This window comes from Nannospalax galili, unplaced genomic scaffold (assembly GCF_000622305.1).
Source record: "Nannospalax galili isolate Female #2095 unplaced genomic scaffold, S.galili_v1.0 scaffold307, whole genome shotgun sequence".
Classification (NCBI taxonomy): domain Eukaryota; kingdom Metazoa; phylum Chordata; class Mammalia; order Rodentia; family Spalacidae; genus Nannospalax; species Nannospalax galili.
This window is the reverse complement of record NW_008359625.1, coordinates 5916090-5935026: the sequence shown is the minus strand read 5'-3', so window position 1 is coordinate 5935026 and position 18937 is coordinate 5916090. Positions and strand designations below refer to the sequence as shown.

General features: G+C 42.6%; 1 protein-coding gene across 1 annotated transcript in view; it reads left to right on the top strand.

The window, feature by feature from the left end:
- Positions 1–18937, top strand: part of Slc37a3 (solute carrier family 37 member 3) — a 48976-nt gene that overhangs the window by 13112 nt on the left and 16927 nt on the right. Inside the window, exons 2-7 of the mRNA XM_008823504.3 lie at positions 1014–1176; positions 4249–4357; positions 9307–9399; positions 10624–10707; positions 13238–13383; positions 16944–17040. Coding sequence (XP_008821726.1) covers positions 1088–1176; positions 4249–4357; positions 9307–9399; positions 10624–10707; positions 13238–13383; positions 16944–17040 — 618 coding nt within the window. The 5' untranslated portion in view covers positions 1014–1087. The remainder of the gene's footprint in view (positions 1–1013; positions 1177–4248; positions 4358–9306; positions 9400–10623; positions 10708–13237; positions 13384–16943; positions 17041–18937) is intronic.

Here is an 18937-nt window from a genome sequence, read left to right as displayed (position 1 = left end):
GCAAGAGCATTCAGTGCTTTTAACCACTGAACCATCTCTCAAACCCCACAATTTGGATTTTATATCTTAGTTTCTTGCAGTGTTTTGAGGTGGAATGTGTTCAATTAAAAGAGTTTAACTTCCTTTTCTTCATTTATTTTTGAGAACTGGAACTCACTGTGTTGCTGAGGATGACCTTGAGTTTCTCATCCTGTTTCTACCTCCCCAGTGCTGGCATTATAGGCATGCATCACCATGTCTGATTTATATGGTCTAGAGATCAAGCCCAGGGCCTCCTGCATGCTGGGCAAGTACTTTACCAACAGAGCTACATTTCTAGTTCAAGATCTATAATTTCTAGAGAGTAGTTAGAACTTTGGGTTGTTGCACTCGTTTAATTTTGGAGATGGAGGTAAATTTAGTAGTATCAAGTAATAGCTCTTGGTTTTGTAACTCCTGGAATTATAGAGAGAAAGTTTATTTACATTTTGTCAGTGGAGTGTTTTTTATTTTGTTTTTTAAATAAAGACGGGGCCTTGGTATGTGTCCTTACCTGGCCTGGAACTCACTATGTGAACCAGACTGGCCTCACAGAGACCTGCTTGCCTGTGCCTCTGGAGTTCTGGGATTAAAGGTGTGTCCCTGCAGCTAGGAGGCTCCTTTCTACTCTACCCATTTGAACTGAAAAACATAATTATCAATTCATTTTTCTGGTGTCAACTGGCCCATGAGATAATTTTACCTGAAGGTTTGGTTATTTTTTGACTGGTCATAAACCTAATTTAGCTTTTACAAAATTATTCTCGATCATTTAAATTATCATTTGTGTGTGTGTGTGTGTGTGTGTGTGTGTGTGTTTAGACAGGGTCTCTTGTAGCCCAGGTTGGCCTCAAACTCAGCATGTAGCTAAGGATGACCTTGAAGTAACTCTCAATCTCCCTGCTTTAGCCTCCTAAGTGCTTGGAATATAGGTATGTGCCACTAAGCCTGGCTTTTGTTTGAAAAGTGTCAATAATGTATTTTTATCTTTCCAGAAAAAAGAAATGATGTGACTCCTTCATTCACTGTGGAAACTTTAAGGCCAGTGTGAGAGGGAGGTGGGGAGACCATGGCCTGGCCACGTGTTTTTCAGCGAGGAACTCTGCTTGCCCGCTTCAGCCATCACCACGTGGTTGTGTTCCTGCTGACCTTCTTCAGGTAGTGCCTGGCTGGAACGTGCTTCCGTTCTGCCTTTGGGAGACAGACAGCATTGGAGTGTCTAGTGCACTGATTGGCGCAGGCTGAAATGAAATAATTTTCTTTTGCACTTTGTTATATTTGGTTTGGGATTTGATGCTGGGAATGGAATCCAGGGCCTCAGTTATGCTAAGCACATATTCTGTCACTGAGCTACACCTCTGTACTCTCTGCTCTCTCTTTTACTCTAAAAAATTTTCCTCTAAATACTTTTATATTACCATAATTCAACTTTTGAACTTTATTTTAATTAATTTGTGATGGTGATGGGGGCCAAACCATAGTATTTGTATGTGATAAGCCTGCACTCAACCATTGTATTAGTCACTTTTCTGTTGCTGTGATAGAAACACTAACCAAAACACTTATAAAAGGAAGTTTATTTGAGTTTACGGTACCAGGGGAATTACAGTCCATCTTGGTGGGAAGCCATGGCGGCAGAGGTGGCTGGAGGAGGAGTAGAGAAGCTAAGCTTTACATCTTCCAGCAGGCACAGGAAACAGAAAAGCAGATCTGGAGTTCCAGCAAGGCTTAAGAACTCTCTAAGCCCACCCTCAGTGACGTGCTTCCTCCAGGATAACCATACCTTCTAAGACCTCCCAAAATAGCGCAACCATCTGGGAACAAAATGTCCAAATACTTGGAGCCTGTGGGGGACATTTTCATTCAAACCACCACAACTATTTAATTTTATTTATTTTACAGCTTTGGGAATAGAACCCAGTGCCTTATACTTGATTCTAGGTTTACCACTTAACTACATTCTCAGTCCTTGTTTTTATTGAGACAGGGTCTTGCTGTATAACTCCGGTTGGTCTTGAACTCATAGTGTACTCTAGGCTGTCTTTGAAATTGCCATCCTTCTGCCTCTTCCTCTCTAGTGCTGGGATTACAGATGTCCACCACCACTCCAGGTACCCCCACTGTACTTTGTTGATAGCTCTGTAGAGTAGTTCTCAAGGTCACTTTGCTCTCCAGGGGCTATTGACAGTTTGGTAACATTTTGATTGTCCTGATGGTAGAGGGTTGCTGTTTGTATCGGGTCCCAGAGACTGGGGTGCTGCTCAGTACCCTCATGCATAGGCTAGTCCCATGAACCAAGAGCTCTGACATAAAATGTCAGTATTGTGGAGGTTGAGAAACCCCAATCCGATATCAAGTACTACTTATTGAAATGAAGAACTTGTAAACAGAGAACTTGTTTGTCCAAGAGATGCACACAAGATGCACAGAGCCTAGAATAGGAAAGATAGTGTGGGATGTTGAAGGAATTCTGGCACTCCTGTGAGACCTGAGGGTCAGCAGCCCCTAACTTAGTCAACATGGCTGAAGGACTTGCCCATGTTTATGATTCTGTAGCTCTAAGTGATCTTTTTAGTATCTTTTTAGGCCATTTGTCGTCAGGCATGTATTCTTTATAAGTTTGTTTAAGTATCTTGAAATTTCTTCTCATATATTATTATTAATCTTATTTATATATTGGCTGGGGTTCGGGGAAATGCCTGTGTGTCACTGTATACAAGTGGAAGTCAGAGGACAAATTGCACCTTCTACCATGTGAGTCTGGGGACCTGAACTCGGGTCATCAGGCTTGGTAGTAGGTACTTTTATCTGCTGAGCCATCTCATCAGCCCTATTAATCTTTACTGAAGGCATAACAAATGGGTGATATTTTTTTCCCTTAAAACAGAAATTAGGGAAATGGTTCTCTATTTATTTACTTATTTTATTTACTTATTTATTTTTTGGTCTTTTTGAGACAGGGTCTCCCTCTAGCCACAGCTGACCTGGATTCACTATGGAGATCAGGCTGGCCTCAAACTCACAGAGATTTGCTGCCTCTGCTTCCTGAGTGCTGGGACTAAAGGCGTGTACCTTGCCTGGCTTTTATTTTTTTATTTTTTATTTTTTTGGTCTTTTTTGAGACAGGGTCTCCCTGTAGCCCCAGCTGGCCTGGAACTCAATGTGTAGACCAGGCTGGCCTTGAATTCACAGAGATCCACCAGTCTCTGCCTACCAAGTGCTGGGATTAAAGGCATCTGCCACCACACCTCGATTACTTATTTTTTTGATGCAGGATCTCTCTGCAGCCCAGGCTGGCCTGGAACTCACTGTGAAGATCAGGCTGGCCTGGATCTCACCAAAATCTACCTGCCTCTGCCTCCTGAATGCTGGGATCAAAGGTGTGCACCACCACGCCTGGTGGTTCTCTGGTTATGTAATAGTTGATAATTTTTGGCTGCTGGGTTTAGGGGCTCTTCACTTGGAAGAGATGGGAGCAGGTATAGGAAAAGACAAGAATATGAGGAAAAAGCTACTGAATGGCTAATGCTGTGAGTCCAGTGGTTGCTGAAAGCCCAAAATGCTCTCTAGATCTTTTACCTTGCCTTAAGGTGGGCGAGGTCTATTGAACCTAGTTCCAGGGATAAGTTCAAGTCAACAGTGGAGTTATATGACAGCTTTTTTTTTTTTTTTAAATCAGAGACTGTCTTAATCAATAGATCTTATAAAATGGTACTTTGCTTTACACAAAGAATTCCAGAAAATGGGACTAGAGTGATGGGTCAGTGGTTAAGAGCACTGTTTGCTCTTGCAGAGGTCCTGGGTTCAAATTCCAGCACCCACATAGTGGCTAACAAGCATCTGTAACTCCCGTTCCAGGGGATCCAGTTACTACTTCTCATCTCCATGGGCATTGCATGACACAGGTGCACTTACATGCAGGCACTACACTCATACACATAAAATAAAAATAATAAATTAAAAATTCAGAATAATTTCAGAGTTGAGCCGGGCGTGGTGGCTCACGCATTTAATCCCAGCACTTGGGAGGCAGATCTCTGTGAGTTTAAGACCAGCCTAGTTTACATAGCAAGTTCCAGACTAGCTGGGGCTGCAGGGAAACGCTGTCTCTGAAAAAAAAGAAGACTTAAAAAAAAGAATTCCAGAACTGAGTAAAGCAAATAGGCCTATGTCTGGTCACTCGCGTGCTGTTTTTTCTGCTCATGTGGTTGTGTGTCTTCTGTTTTTCAGTTACTCGTTGCTCCATGCGTCAAGAAAAACATTTAGCAATGTCAAAGTCAGTGTCTCCAAGCAGTGGACCCCAACTGCTTTTAATACATCTGCTGAACTGCCTGCAGAGGTAAGCAAAGTGTTGGGGTGCAGTTAAGAAAGGGTCTGTGTCCACCCCAAAACACACCCCCAAAGTTCTTTTTTTGTGTCATTCACCTGCTTAGGACTTTGAAACAGCCTACCATGTTCTAGGGCATAAGGTCCATACTGTTGTCAGTTTCAAAGCCTGCTCAGATTCAGCCCATTTTACCAGCCAACCAGCTTATTTCTCACTGTTTTGAAATCCTACAGCTCTGACGAGGCTTCCCTGAGTTTTTACAGCTACTGTGTCCATTTCTCCCTTTTAGATTTCACTTAAAAAAAAAAAAATCAAGTCTTTCACCTTTTCTATCTAAATATTGCTTTTCTCTTCAGGATGACATAAAATACTATTTCTTTTTTAAAGTTTATTTATGTGTGCGTGTGTGTCTGATGTATGTGCATGTGTGTGCTGGTATGCCAAGTGTCCTCTCCTGCTGCTCTCAACTTATTCCTTTGGGGCAGGGTCTTTCCCTGAATTTGGGGCTTGCATTTCTTGGCTAGGACAACAAGCCCCAGTGAGCCTCTTGTCTCTGACCTCCTCAGAGCTGGGGTTATAGGCATGCATTGGATGGCTGATGATGCCTGGCTTGTTCCATGGTGATGGGATCTGACCTTCAGTCCTCATGATTGCTCAACAAGTGTTCCTAACTGCTGAGCCATCTCTCTAGTCCTCTATTTATTTATTTTTAATTTTTTTTGAAGCTTTTTATAATTTTATTAGACCCTTAAAGAAAATCGTCAGGGTAGGCGAGCTGTTCAGCTGCCTTGAGGAGGTGAATGGGTGGGAAGAATTAAGTAAAGAAAATCATGAGGCAATGCAGGTTTAGAGCCTGCTGGAGGTTAGACACGTGGCTGACTTGCAGCCACATGGCTGGGAGGAGGAAGCTTTAAAGAAAAGTGAAGAAATAAAAGATGGTAGGGGCAGCCCAAAGCCTTAAAGAAAGCATGTTTAGTAAGAAAGGCCTGACGAAGAAAGGAGAAATAACACCTTCCTGAAGAGTTCAGGAAAGCAGACAGACTTACGGAGACCTACATGACTGGCTGGTCCAGAAGTTCTGCGGAGGTCTGCACTAGTTCCAGGCAGGATATATTTGCTACCCCATTAACGCACCAGGTATCCCGCCCATCTATTTAGCATAACTTAACCTGCCTTCCTAGGAGTGGTTCTATCACCAGGTAATTGACCAGTGAGACTAGAAAATGGAGTCCTCCAAGATAGAGTAGACGTTTTTTTATAGTCTGAACCAGTTAAATTTATGGGGCTTTTTGCTGCTCTGACATTACCCCCTCTGAAGAGGTAACCCTAAAATCTTTTAGGGATTAGATAAGAGCTCCCAAATACTTTTGACATTTTTGGCCTTTGGAATGGAATATGTTGCTAAAAGGCCCAAGGACATTTTGACAACAGATGGAAAATTTATTTATTAATGTTATTATATCATGGTTATTAAAAAAGAAAATGAAAAGGTAAAAGATGTTAGAAGGTTATGAAAATGGAAGATGAAAAAGGCTAAGCAAGTGATGGAGGTATATGTAGGTTTGTTACACTAGAACAAGTGAGACAAAGATAATATGTACATAATACTACATTTTTAAAAATATTTTTATTTTATGTGTATTTGTGTATTGCCTGCATGTAAGTAAGTGCACCAGTGTCGTGCGATGCCCATGGAAGACAGAAGAGGCTGTCAGATCCCCTGGAACTGGAGTTACGGACAGTTGTTAGCTGCCATGTGGGTGCTGGGATTCGAACGTGGGTCTTCTGCAAGAACAGCCAGTATTTAACTGCTGAGCCATCTCTCCAGCTCTGATAATCTTAAAATTTCTAAGGTCATAGCTTAGTCAACTAGTTTAAGGAACAAAATATATGTCTAGTCAAGGTTTTATCTGAGAATATTCAGTTTTTTATTTTTTTTAAGAGTTATTTTAAATCATGTGTATGTGTGTGTATGTTTCTGTGTGAGTGTGTATATGTCAGTGCAGGTGCCCATGGGAGCTAGAAGTGTTGGCTCTCTGGGGACTAGAGTTACAGGTGGCTGTGAGCTGCCTGACGTTGGTGCTGGGAATTGAACTCTGGTCCTCTGGAAAAGTGGTATGTGCTCTTAGCTGCTGAGTCATCTCTCCAACCCTTTACAAAACAATTTTTTTTGAGACATAGTCTATAATTGCCTGACCACAAACCTGAAGAATACTCTTGCCTCAGCCTCTCAGAGTGGTAGGATTCCAAATATGTGTCATGGGGGCTAGAGATTAAGAGCAGTGGCTGCTTTTGCAGAAGACCTGAATTGGGTTTCCACTAACCATATGGTAGCTAATAACCATCTGTAACTCCAATTCCAGAGGGTCAGACGCCATTGGGCCTCTGTGGGCACTGCACATACCTGGTGCACTTACTTTACATGTAAGCAAAATACCCATATACATACAATTTAAAAAATTTAAAAAGGTTGGGTGTGTTAGTGCATGCCTTGGGAGACCGAGGCAGTCTGGCAGATACCTCTGTAAGTTTGAGGCCTGCTTGGTTTACACAGCAAGTTCTAGGCCAGCCTGTCTCAAACAAACAAACAAATAAACAAAACACAAATTGTCATGTGCAGCAAACTACAACTTTTTCAAAGTTTTCTTTTTCCTATTTTGAGACAGGGTCTTAATATGTAGCTATGACTGGCCTAGAACTCCCTATGTAGACCACTGGCCTTGAACTCACGATAATCTGCTTGCCTCTGCCTCCCAAATGCTGGGATTAAAAGTATGAGCCATGATCCCCAGGTTGTTTGTACCTTGAAGTCAGTGAATATATATTCCAGTTTCTCTCTCTCTCTCTCTCTCTCTCTCTCTCTCTTTCAATATTTCTTTTAATTTTTTACTTATGTGTATGTATCTGTGTGTGCCAAATTAGTATGCGAGTGCCTGCAGAGGCCAGAAGAGGGCATTGGATCTCCTGGAGCAGGAGTTACAGGTGGTTGTTAGTTGCCCAACATGGGTGCTGGAAATTGAACTTGAGTCCTCTGGAAGAGCAGCAAGCATTCTTAGCCACTGAGCCAGCCCTCCAGCCCCAGTATCCCTGTTTTTCATATTCACTATAAACCAAGTGAATTTTTTTTTAACACTTGTTTGGGACAAGTGGCCCTTTCTCAGTGTACAAATTTCTTCACTTAATCTTGACTATGTTTCTTGAATTCTGCTTATATGTAATAATAGATATGCTATTAATATCCTTGGCATGTTTTATTTCTTAAATATTAATTCCTTTATTTGGACTCATTCAAAGTTGGTAGCCATTTGTTGTGATAGAAATATTTCCCAAGTGTAAATAAGTCATTCAGTCATTTACTTAGGAACAATAGTCTCCCTAAGCTGTGTTCTAGATACAGAGATTTAAAAAAAAAAAAAAATTAACAACCCAGAGATTGAAATGAAAAGAGAGCCTGCCTTCATGGGGCTCCTATTCTGGCTGAAGGGCTGTGCACAGTTTCTCTGAAATTTAAGTTAGCAAGAACTTTAAAAGATGCTGAGATAGAGGGAGACCTTGCACTTGAGTTTAGACTGTTAACTGACTGGGTAAATGTGTTTATCTTGGCATTGTTGAAAGATAACCACCTAGAGGTGGGCAGTTACTTTTTATTTAGTTCTTTGTATGTGTGTGTGTGTGTGTGTGTGTGTGTGTGTGTGTCCAGGCATCCCACCCACATCCCCACTTGCCATAGCCTGAATCTGGAGGTCCTGATTGTGGGAGTCAGTTCTAACCTTCTGCCACATGGGGCTTGGGAATCCAACTCAGGTCAAGTTTGGCAGCAAGTACCTGTACCTGCTGGGCCCTGGCACCCCTCCACCCTCCCACCCCCGCCTCTGGTTTCTCTTGTTGATTCCGTCAGTTGTAGTTTGGTAACACTGAGCCCTCAGTGTGGGGTGTCATGTGTAGTCTGCCCAGTATCCAGGAAGCTGGGATTTGATTTAGGTAGTTAATTTCTGGTTGCACTGCCTCAAGCTGCCTTTGTTTTTTAGGAACCTGGGTTGTCATTCCCCAAGACCATCCCAGGTTTGATAGGTTAGGAAGTTAGTCAAGTCTTCCTGCTCCCCAGCTCCCAGCAGCCTCTGATATGTGGGTTGTTTTTAGAGTATATAAAATACCTGGATTTTATATCCAGGTGCACACCATTTCTAATTTACTGGATATTTAATTCTGTAAGACAAAAAGATTATAGTCAGGGGCTGGGGAGATAGCATAGCAGTTAAGAGCACTGACTGCTCTTGCAGAGGATTAGGGTTCTAGTCCCACACCTATATGGCAGCTAACAATGGTCTGTAGCTCCAGTTCCAGGGAAACCCGACGCCCTCTTCTGAACTCTGTGGGCACTGCATGACATAGGCACACATATACATACATGTAGGCAACTCATACACATAAAAATAATAAAATATTTTTTAAAAAAGATAGAATGTCTGCATTTGTATTTATTTCCCAGTTTTCTCATTGATTCAGTTTAGTCATTAGCATTTCAGTGGTTCAAATGCATGTGAAGTGCCAGGCGTGGTGGCACACGCCTTTAATCCCGGCACATGGGAGGCAGAGGCAGGTAGATGTCTGTGAGTTCAAGGCCAGCCTGGTCTACAGCTGGTCTACAGCGGGAGCTACAGGGAGACCCTGTCTCAAAAAGACCAAAAAAAAAAAAAAAAAAAAAAAGTCAAATGCATGTGAAGTAAAAGTGGCTCTTTCAGAAGCCAGCGGCTTCTCACATAGGATCTGACCCCAGGCACATCCCTTACGTTTTTGTGCAATGTGCTTTCTTATCCACTGGTTTGTTCTTTTCACCACCAGGGTTCTGTGGGAATGGCAGTGGGTGCAGTGGGCACAGGTGATTGTGAAGGGGTTGGGTGGGAGCTGTGAGGTACTAATGGGTCCCAGCAGCAGGAGTGACTGGTCCTGTGTCTCTGCAGGTCTGGACCAGCAACCGTTTGTTCCCTAGCACAGAGGAAGCCACTCTTTTCCTTGGTACACTCGATACTGTTTTTTTGTTCTCCTATGCTATGGTAAGTTTTAAAATTCCGGAGGTTATTACTTTTTTTTTTTTTTTTTTTGACAAGGTGTCACTATGTAGCCCCAGCTGACCTGGAATTAGCTGTGTAGACCAGACTGGCCTTAAACTCACAGAGATCCACTTGCCTTTGCCTTGTGAATGCTAGGATTAAAGGTGAGTGGTACTATGCCTGACCAAGGTAATTACTTTTAAAATGTAACTTATTAAAGAGGTAATTGCTTTAAAAAATTTAACATGGTACTGGGGATCAACTGGGGGCTTGGGCCTAGGGAATGTGCCCTCCCACTGCTCAGTGCCCCTTCTCCCAAATCAGTTTTTTTTATTTTTATTTTTATTTTTTTATTGATCTGATTTTCCTTCTGTGACTTCCAGGCATTTTGCTTTCTGGAGCAACTCAGAACCAATTGATTCCTTATCTGAAAGAGAATTGAGAGATTTTCCTTTGTCTTCTTTATCACAGATAGCACAAGACTACTTGAAGCATCTGTAGACCACTAAAACTGTTTTAATGCTTATGTGATGCTGCTCTAGTATCAAGGGAGAAACACCATGATGTTTATCATCTAACAGTTCTGTATCATTGAGGTAGTCAGTTTATTAGAAATAATTGATCTTGCTGGGCGTGGTGGCTCACACCTTTGATCCTAGCGCTTGGGAGGCAGAGGTAGACGAGTTTCTGTGGGTTTGAGACTAGCTTGGTCTACATAGAGAATTCCAGGCCAGCCAGGGCTACATAGTGAGGCCCTGTCTCAAAAAAATTTCCAGACATTTATTCATTTTACTTCTTACAAAGTCCCAGCCAAGACTGAAGTGCCTGTGGACACCCTTCTTAACTCCAAATGCAGATGTTTCAGAGGCTTCCTTGGAAAGCTTAGGCCCGATGCTTAGGAATCCGGCATGTCTAGAAGATATAATATATTTTGGGGGCCTGTTTTATCAGATATATTCCTATTTGTTTTCAGTTAGGGAGTCAAGTAAAACCAAAGTGTGCCTGAGTCACAGTGTCTCACTGAAGAATGTTCTCAGCGCAATATATGTGCAAGAGACCATGTCATTTCCTGACACACTGGCATCCATAGACAGCTAATGTAGGTGTGTGACTAAGGTTTGGTTTTTCAGTCAACCTCTGTTCAGCTTGCTTCATTTGCTTTGCAGTGTGGGTTACCTCTTTTAGTCTGTTACTATTTAGAGCTATAAATGAATGCTTCATTTTTAGGGTCTCTTCATCAGTGGCATCATTGGGGATCGACTGAATTTACGATGGGTTCTATCTTTTGGCATGTGCTCTTCTGCATTAGTGGTAAGTTGGAAGGTTTTATAATTACAGTAATTATTAGTAGGCTGTCGAGATGGCTCAGTAATTAAAAGTGCTTGCAAAGCAAGCCTTGATGACCCTAGAGGTGGCCAGAACGAACCAACGCTCAGAAGTTGTCCTCCGGCCCCAACATGTGCACCCCCCTGGCATGTGTGTGCCACACTCACTCCTGCACATCACAAACACACAAAAAACAGTAAATAAAAATTAAAAAAAAAAATTATGACTATTTTGACCAGATATTCTAGAATTCAAATAACCCTCCTACTTCTCAAGGTGGAATGGGAGAGTGAGATCACTCCTGTGTTGTGACCCTTGTTACCCTTGTATGCTGGTCAGTTAGGTGGATCTTTTTTTGTTGTTGTTTTAAAATTTTTAAAATTGATTTTAAAAATCTATTATTTTTATTTTATGTGTATGAGTGTGTTGCCTGCATGTATGTGAGTGCACTGGTGTTGTGCAGTGCTGTGGAGGTCAGAAGAGGGCTTTGGATTCCCCTGGAACTAGAGTTAAGGATGGTTCATAGATGCCATGGGGGTGCTGGGAATCCAACCTGGGTCTTCTGCAAGAGCAGTCAGTGCTCTAACCGCTGAGCTGTCTCTCCAGCCCCTAATTGATTTATTTTTATTTTATGTGTATTGGTGTTTTACCTGCATGTATGTAGGTGCACCATGTTCATGCAGTGCCCAAAGGAGGAAGGCATTGGATCTCCTGGAGCTGGAGTTACAGATGATTGTTAGTCACTGTGTAGGTTCTGTGAACCGAGCATCTAGTTCCTCCATGAGAGCAGCTAATGCTTTTAACCACACAGCCATCTCTCTATTTATTTTCCTTTTTTTTTTTTTTTTTTTTTGTCTTTTTGAGAAAAGATCTTCCTGTAGCCCCAGCTGGTCTGGAACTCACAGTGTGAACCAGGCTGGCCTTGATCTCACAAAGATCTGCCTGCCTCTGCCTCCTGAGTGCTGGGACTAATGGTGTGCCCCACCTCCTCTGTGCTTTGGTTTCGTGTTCTGGTTGCCTTAAATGGTCCTCATTTCACCTCTCCCTGGTCTGACTCAGTGTCTCCTTCATATCAGGGCCACGTGACATGTGTTTTAAAAATATTTTTTATTGGGGCTGGAGAGCTGGCTCAGCAGTTAGAAACACTGGCTGTTCTTGCAGAAGACCCAGGTTCGAATCCCAGCACCCACATGGCAGCTAACAACTGTCCGTAACTCCAGTCCCAGGGGATCCAACAGCCTCTTCTGTCCTCTGCAGGCATTGCACGACATGGGTGCACTTACATACATCCAGGCAATACACGCATACACGTAAAATAAAAATAAATATATATTTTTAAAATTTATTATTTTTATTTTACGTGTATTGCCCTCTTGTGTGTAAGTGCACTGTTCTAGCTTGTTTCTCCATTGCTGAGGGTACAAAACACTCTGACCACTACCAACTTGGGGAGGAAAGGGTTTATTTCTCTTCCATCTCCCAGGTCACAGTTCATCAGGGAGCCCAAGGTAGGAGGAACTCAGGGCAGGAACCTGGAGGCAGGAGCTGGAGCACAGGCCATGGAGGAATGCTGCTTACTGACCTGCTCCTCTGGCCCCTGTTCAGCCTGTTTTCTTATGCAACACAGGCCCACCTGCCCAGGGGTAGCACCACCCATAGTGGGCTGGGCCCTTCCACATCACTCAGCAATCAAGAAGATGCCCCACAGACATGGCCACTGGCCAGTCCTATGGAGGCAATTCCCCAAGTGAGGCTTCCTCAACCCAGGTGTGTCAAGTTGACACTAAAGCTATCCAGCACATACACCCATGTCCTACAGTACCTGTAAAGGTCAGAAGAGGGTGTCAGATCTTCTGGAATTGGAGTTACAGATGACTGTCACCCACCATGTGAGTGCTGGGAACTGAACCTTGGTCCTCTGCAGGAGCAGTGCTTTTAACTGCTGAGCCATCTCTCCACCCCATGACACGTCTTTAAGGCCTGACTTTGAACCTCTTTCAAAGGTTCTGACTCTCCTGTCCCTACTCCTGGAAGCAATCACTCATTGCCTCTTCTGAGCTCTCATGTTTACGTTTTTCTTCAGGCACTTGTAACTTGCTGCTGCTCAGCTAGTTATTTCTGTCACAGTCTCTCTTTCCTGAAGAGTAGGTAGATAGTGGGTCAGACCACAGGTTCCCTAGACTGGGACAGCCTGAGTTTTCCTCCTCCTCCTGTAGTTTCCTGTCCTAAGATTTTCCAGTGTTTCACCTTCCTCATTTGCAAGGGGTAGTCAGGTCCTCTCCTGGGGTTGTAGTGAGAATGGTGTGTGTCTGTACGGACGTTTGGAACAGTGCCTGACACATTAGCTGCTGTGCAGGGTAGTGTCCATGAGCTTACTGTTCTCTAGTCAGGGTTTTTTGTTGATTGAGTCAACTCATAGAGTTTAGTTAAATTCTAACTCCCTGGAAGGGAGTTGAGTATACTGAAAGTGTCCATGTGGTTATCACATATCCCTTTTTCTTTCCTTCTCTTGAAGGTGTTTGTCTTTGGCACCCTTACAGAATGGCTACACTTCTACAACAAATGGCTCTACTGCTGCCTGTGGATTGTGAACGGCCTGCTACAGTCCACTGGCTGGCCCTGTGTGGTTGCTGTGATGGGCAACTGGTTTGGAAAAGCTGGGTATGTCACCTCTTCCTTCTTTGATTGTGTTAATGTTGGATTATTAAATCTTGTCAAACTCAGTTGATGTTTTAGACACTGCCCCGTCTTCTATTTTAGACAGAGTAATTATGGGAGAGAAGGCTCATGGCAGAGTGTATTGTGGACCTCAGCGATGGTCTATAGACACTCTGTGAGGCATATTCCTCACATTGCAGGCCTTTTTCAGAGTCTGAGAATGGGCCATCCATGTCCTGGTTCTTCTTAAACCCATCTCCCCTTTAGAAAATGTAATAGTCCCACATGCTTTCCTCCCTATTTTGAGACTCAGTGGTTATATTATCATTACATTAACGATAAGGAAGCTGAGTTCACAAGTATGAAAGGTGGGGACATAGCCCACTGGTAGAGCACTTGCTTAGCATGCACTAGACACTAGGTTTAATCCCTAGTAGAAAATAAAAAAATAAAGTTATCCATGTGACATGCCTCAAGTCACATAACAAGGGCTCTAATAGATTCAGATGAATGCCAAACTTTGGGACTTAGATGGAGCAGCCCCAACCCCAACCTCCATGTGATTGTTAGAGGATGTTGGACTTTTTGTGTATGGCATGGGCTGTAGGATGAAGGAAGGTACCTGCTGATGCATCCGTTCTCAAGGCCATCCAGGCAGAAGGTGTGCTCAGATCATAGGGTGGGAAATAAGCTGAGAAAAGTCGACTTTTGCATTGCTGGCAATGTTCTCTTTTTAGGAACATTGTTAACCTGAAATTTAGTCATTTTCCCTTCATCAATATGTGCGTGTTGTCAGGTGCATGTGTGTTTTCCATATGGTCTGTGTCTTTTTTGCATGTTCGCGCTTGTATATGAGAACCAGTGTATACAACAGACACTGCCTGCCCACTGTGGCATTCAATGCATGATCTGGCAGTTTCCATCTTTCCCAGTTTCATAATGGAAGCTCCCTTGGTCATTAACAATTTGTGATGTGAAAGTTCACCTATAAACTGTCTTGGGCCTAGGATAAGCACCATTCAGGGATGCTCAGATTATATTTCAATGTGCCACTGCTTTCTGTTTTCTTCCCATCCTAGTATCAGTGGACTAGCAGGATTGCACTGTAAAGGGTTAGCTTGTGGTATTCTGGTTTACTTTTGCAGTAGATGAGAAAGTGAAGTGTTTTTTTTTTTTGTGTGTGTGTGTGTGATACTGTAGATTGAACCCAGGGCTTCATACATGCTAGGCAAGTGCTGTGCCACTGAATTATATCCATAGCCCTTTATAAAATTTCATTTTTGAGATAGGGTCTTGCTAAGCTAATCTTGAACTTAAGGTTGGCTTCAAGAGTTTCACTATGTAGCTCCAGCTGTCCTGGAACTCTCTGTAGACCAGGCTGGACTTAAATTCACAGAACTCTGCCTACCTCTCCCTCCATAAAACTCAAGGCATGCATTATCACATTTGGCTTAATTAAGATTAAAAATTTTTATTTATTTATTTATTTATTTATTTATTTTTGGTCTTTTTGAGACAGGGTCTCCCTGTAACCCCAGCTGATCTGGAACTTGCTGTGTAGACCAGGCTGGACTCGAACTCACAGAGATCTGCCTGCCTCTGCCTCCCAAGTGCTGGGATTAAAGGCATGCGCCACCACGCCCAGCCTTATTTATTTATTTTTATTGCATATGTATGAGTGTTTGCCTGCATGTATTTAAGTGCACCATGTGCATGCAATGCATGCAGAGGCCAGAAGAGGGCATCAGATTCCCTGGATGGAACTAGCCACTATGTGGGTGTTCTGTAAAAGCAGCCAGTGCTCTTAACCAGAGTCATCCCTTCAGCTTAAGGTGATTTTTTTTTTTCTTTGTGATTTTAAAAAATGATGCAAATGAAGACAGGTGTGGTTGCACATACCTTTAATCCCAGTACTCAGGAGGCAGAGGCAGACAGATTTCTGATTGAGGCCAGACTGATCTACATAGCAAAGTTCTAGGCCAGCTGTAACTACAGAGAGACCCTGTCTCAAAAAGAACAAAGGGGGAGAAAAAAAGGTACAAATGATAGTTTGTTATAAATAAATCAGAAAATATAGATGAAAATAAAATATAAAAGACAAAAGTTCGACCAAGTGAAACCCCATCAGTCAAAGATTACTAGTTTTAACAAACAAGCATGAGTTGAGAGAGTTCTTTCTTTTCTTTGCTTGTTTTTTGTTTTTTCGGTCTTTTTGAGACAGGGTTTCCCTGTAGCTGTGGAAATTGCTATGTGGACCAGGCTGGCCTCCAACTCACAGAGATCGCCTGCCTCTGCCTCCCGAATGCTGGAATTAAATATGTGTGCTACCATGCCTGTTTTGAGACAGGATCTTACTATGTAGACCAGGCTGATCTCAAAATCACAGTTCAGAGAACTGTCTTTCTTTGCTTCCTGAGTGCTGGGACTAAGCGTGTGCCACTGTCCAGCAAGTTGAGAGATTTCCAAGCTTTCACCCTGGGTCTTTGGTGGCAGTAACAGAACAGTCTGTTCTGTTATCTCTTTTGCTACATCACAAAGAAAAAAGAACGTGAGAAAGCCCTGTTACTGTGGCTGCAGCCATGGCTAATTGCTTCTGTATTGCCTGCAGTTTAATTGTGAAAGGAAGACATTCTTTTTTTCTTTTTTATTATTTTGAGACAAGGTCTCATTATGTAGCACAGGCTGGCCTTGAACTCGTTATCCTTTTGCCTTGGCCTTTCAAATACTCAGCAGACTGAGGTTAAATAGCATTAAAGTGAGAAAAGTCAGGCATTTATTTTAGAGTCCAACTTCCTAGGAACCATATCAATAATCTTCAAAGTCTGCTAAGATTGTGGTTGCTTAACATTACAGTTACTAAAAGCCAGATTCCTCCTAAATCATATTCCCCCACTTCAGTCCCTGTTACCTAATTCAAGGCCAGCCTGTGTTACATAATGTCCGCTCCATGAGTTTTGGGCTTTTTGTTTTTCTTTCTTGAGACAGGGTCTTTCTGTGTAGCATGGCTGACCTGGATGGAATTCACAGCATTTTTGTCCTAGCCTTCCAGGTGCCGAGACCCAGGCATGAGCCACCACACTTAGCTCATGGCCTTGAATTCCTTCTCTTCCACCAGCTCTATAATGAACTCAGGACTTCACACTTGCTTTTTGAGTGCCCTACCACTGAGCTCAATCTCCAACCTCTAAATTAAATTTTAATATCATTAAATTTTAGAAGAGAACTGATGTTTTATTGTTCTGAGATCTATCTTTCCTTCTTTTTTTCTTTTTTTTTTTTTTTTTTGGTCTCTTTGAGACAGGATCTCCTGTAGCCCTAGCTGGTCTGGAACTCACTATGTAGACCAGGCTGGACTTGAACTCACAGAGATCCACCTGCCTCTGCCTCCTGAGTCCTAAAGGCATTTGCCACCACACCCAGCTTTGTTCTGAGATTTTCCTTAAAATTTAAACTAGAATGTTGATTCTTTGTAATGAATACATTTACTGTTCTAATAGTTTTCCATTTGGACCTACGCACAGAATCCTTCTGACATATTTTGATTTTCCCTTGTTTCTTCAAAGCCGAGGAGTTGTCTTTGGTCTCTGGAGTGCATGTGCTTCAGTGGGCAATATTTTGGGAGCATGCCTGGCTTCATCTGTTCTGCAGTATGGTTATGAGGTGGGTATCTCTTTCAAGCTTTGTGTGTGTGTGTCTGTGTACACTTGCTGCTTAGCCAAGGGTGACTTTAAATTCCTCATCCTCCTGCCTCCACTTTGCAAGTGTTAGGATTATAGGCATGGACCACCACTCCTGGCAAGAAGGCTTTCTAGTTCCTGGGCTGTGACATTTTGTGATACTGATAAAAGGACGCTAACCTGGTTTGCAGGGCTTTGGGCTGTGTAATAAACACTAAAGCTTGAGTTGTAGCCTGTTGGCAAGCGTAGAAGTCTTTTTTTTTTTTTTTTTGGTCTTTTTGAGACAGGGTCTCCCTGTAGCCCCAACTGGTCTGGATTCGCTATGGAGCCCAGGCTGGCCTCGAACTCCCAGAGAGCTGCCTGCCTAGGCGTGCGCCACCATCCCGGCTGCATAGATGTCTTTGAAGAGTATAATACAAGAAAGGAAAAGATTATAAAACTGAGTCCTGAGTGTGGGCATGGAAGAGCCCCTGTGAAGGAACCTTCCATCAACATGGTACTCTCTGAGGGGCACTGCCACCTACAGATTAGCCTGTACAGTGGGAGGAGGTCCTTTGGGGTGGTGAGTGGCCAGCCTGCTGTGCATTTGGCAGAGTCTGAATGGTGGTAGATCCTCACAGAGCTCAAATTTAAATAAGATGTCTGCATGTAGAAAGAGGAATAAGGACAGATTACTTTCTGAGCTCTGTGTCTTTTGGGAGAATCAGCATGGAATTTTGACAATTATTTATAACATTTTTTGACTGCTTTGAATTCCTGAGGAATCAAATGGCAAAAAAGTCCTAGGTGTCCACCTCAAATTTTCCTAGGAGTCGGAATGATGCAAGAAAGGAAACCCTTTTAGTAAATGGCTCCGTGGCCTCTCAAGAACCAGCAGAACAAGAGACTGGGTACACTGGCTGTGTCATGTCATGATACTGAATAAGAAAAAAAGCTGAACATTTTTTTGTTCTGGCTTCCAGTATTTTGATGTGTGAAGGAATAAAATGAAGTATGCAAATTACTTGAAAAATCACAGAAGGTACATTTTGAAGACTATTTTTTTTTCAGTAAATTATTTTATAGCAAAATAAGTGCATAAATAAATAAGAGAGAGAGACAGAAAGACTAGTGTATACTTGTTAGCTTGGTAAAATCCAAAAGGTTGGTAACCTGTTTTGTTCCTGAGGCTGTGAAGCAATGGACATTGCAATTGTTGGCAGTATCTGTCAGAATTGCAGCTGTTCCTAGCTGTTCCACTGCTAGGAATTAATTGCACAGGTGGATGTACTTACAATGTACAAAAGAATTTTATCTAAAAAGTTTTTTGAAGCTGGGCATGGTAGCAAACGCCTGTAGTCCCAGCACTGGGAGGCAGAGGCAGGTGGATCTCTGTAAGTTCAAGGCCAGCCTGGTCTACATAGTGAGTTCCAGGACAGCTGGGGCTACAGGGAGACCCTGTCTCAAAAAGGCCAAAAAAAATTAAAATAAAATAAATAAATTGTTATTTGAGCATTGCTTGTGATAGCGAGAGATTGAGGTGTCAACTGATAGGGAAGCATTTCAACTCTGAGCCACCTGGTGGAAGATGCTGTGTAGCTAGGAAGTAGGATCAGGAAGATGTCTGATCTGGAGGAGATCAAGACCCTGGGATGGTCTCAGAGAGTAGGGGGCAAAGCAGTGAATATGATTATATGAGCTTATATGTTTCTTAACAGTCTCTGGACAGCAAAAACTACATTACAGCAGTTTTTATGTGTTTTGACAATTGGGAGAATGGAGTAGATTGGGAAGGGGTGGGGGAGAAAGGTTTTTTCCTACATCTTACTACTTACATTCTTCTTGAATATATTACCTACCACTCAAAAACCTAAGTGAGTTGCTTTTTGCTTTTTTTTTTT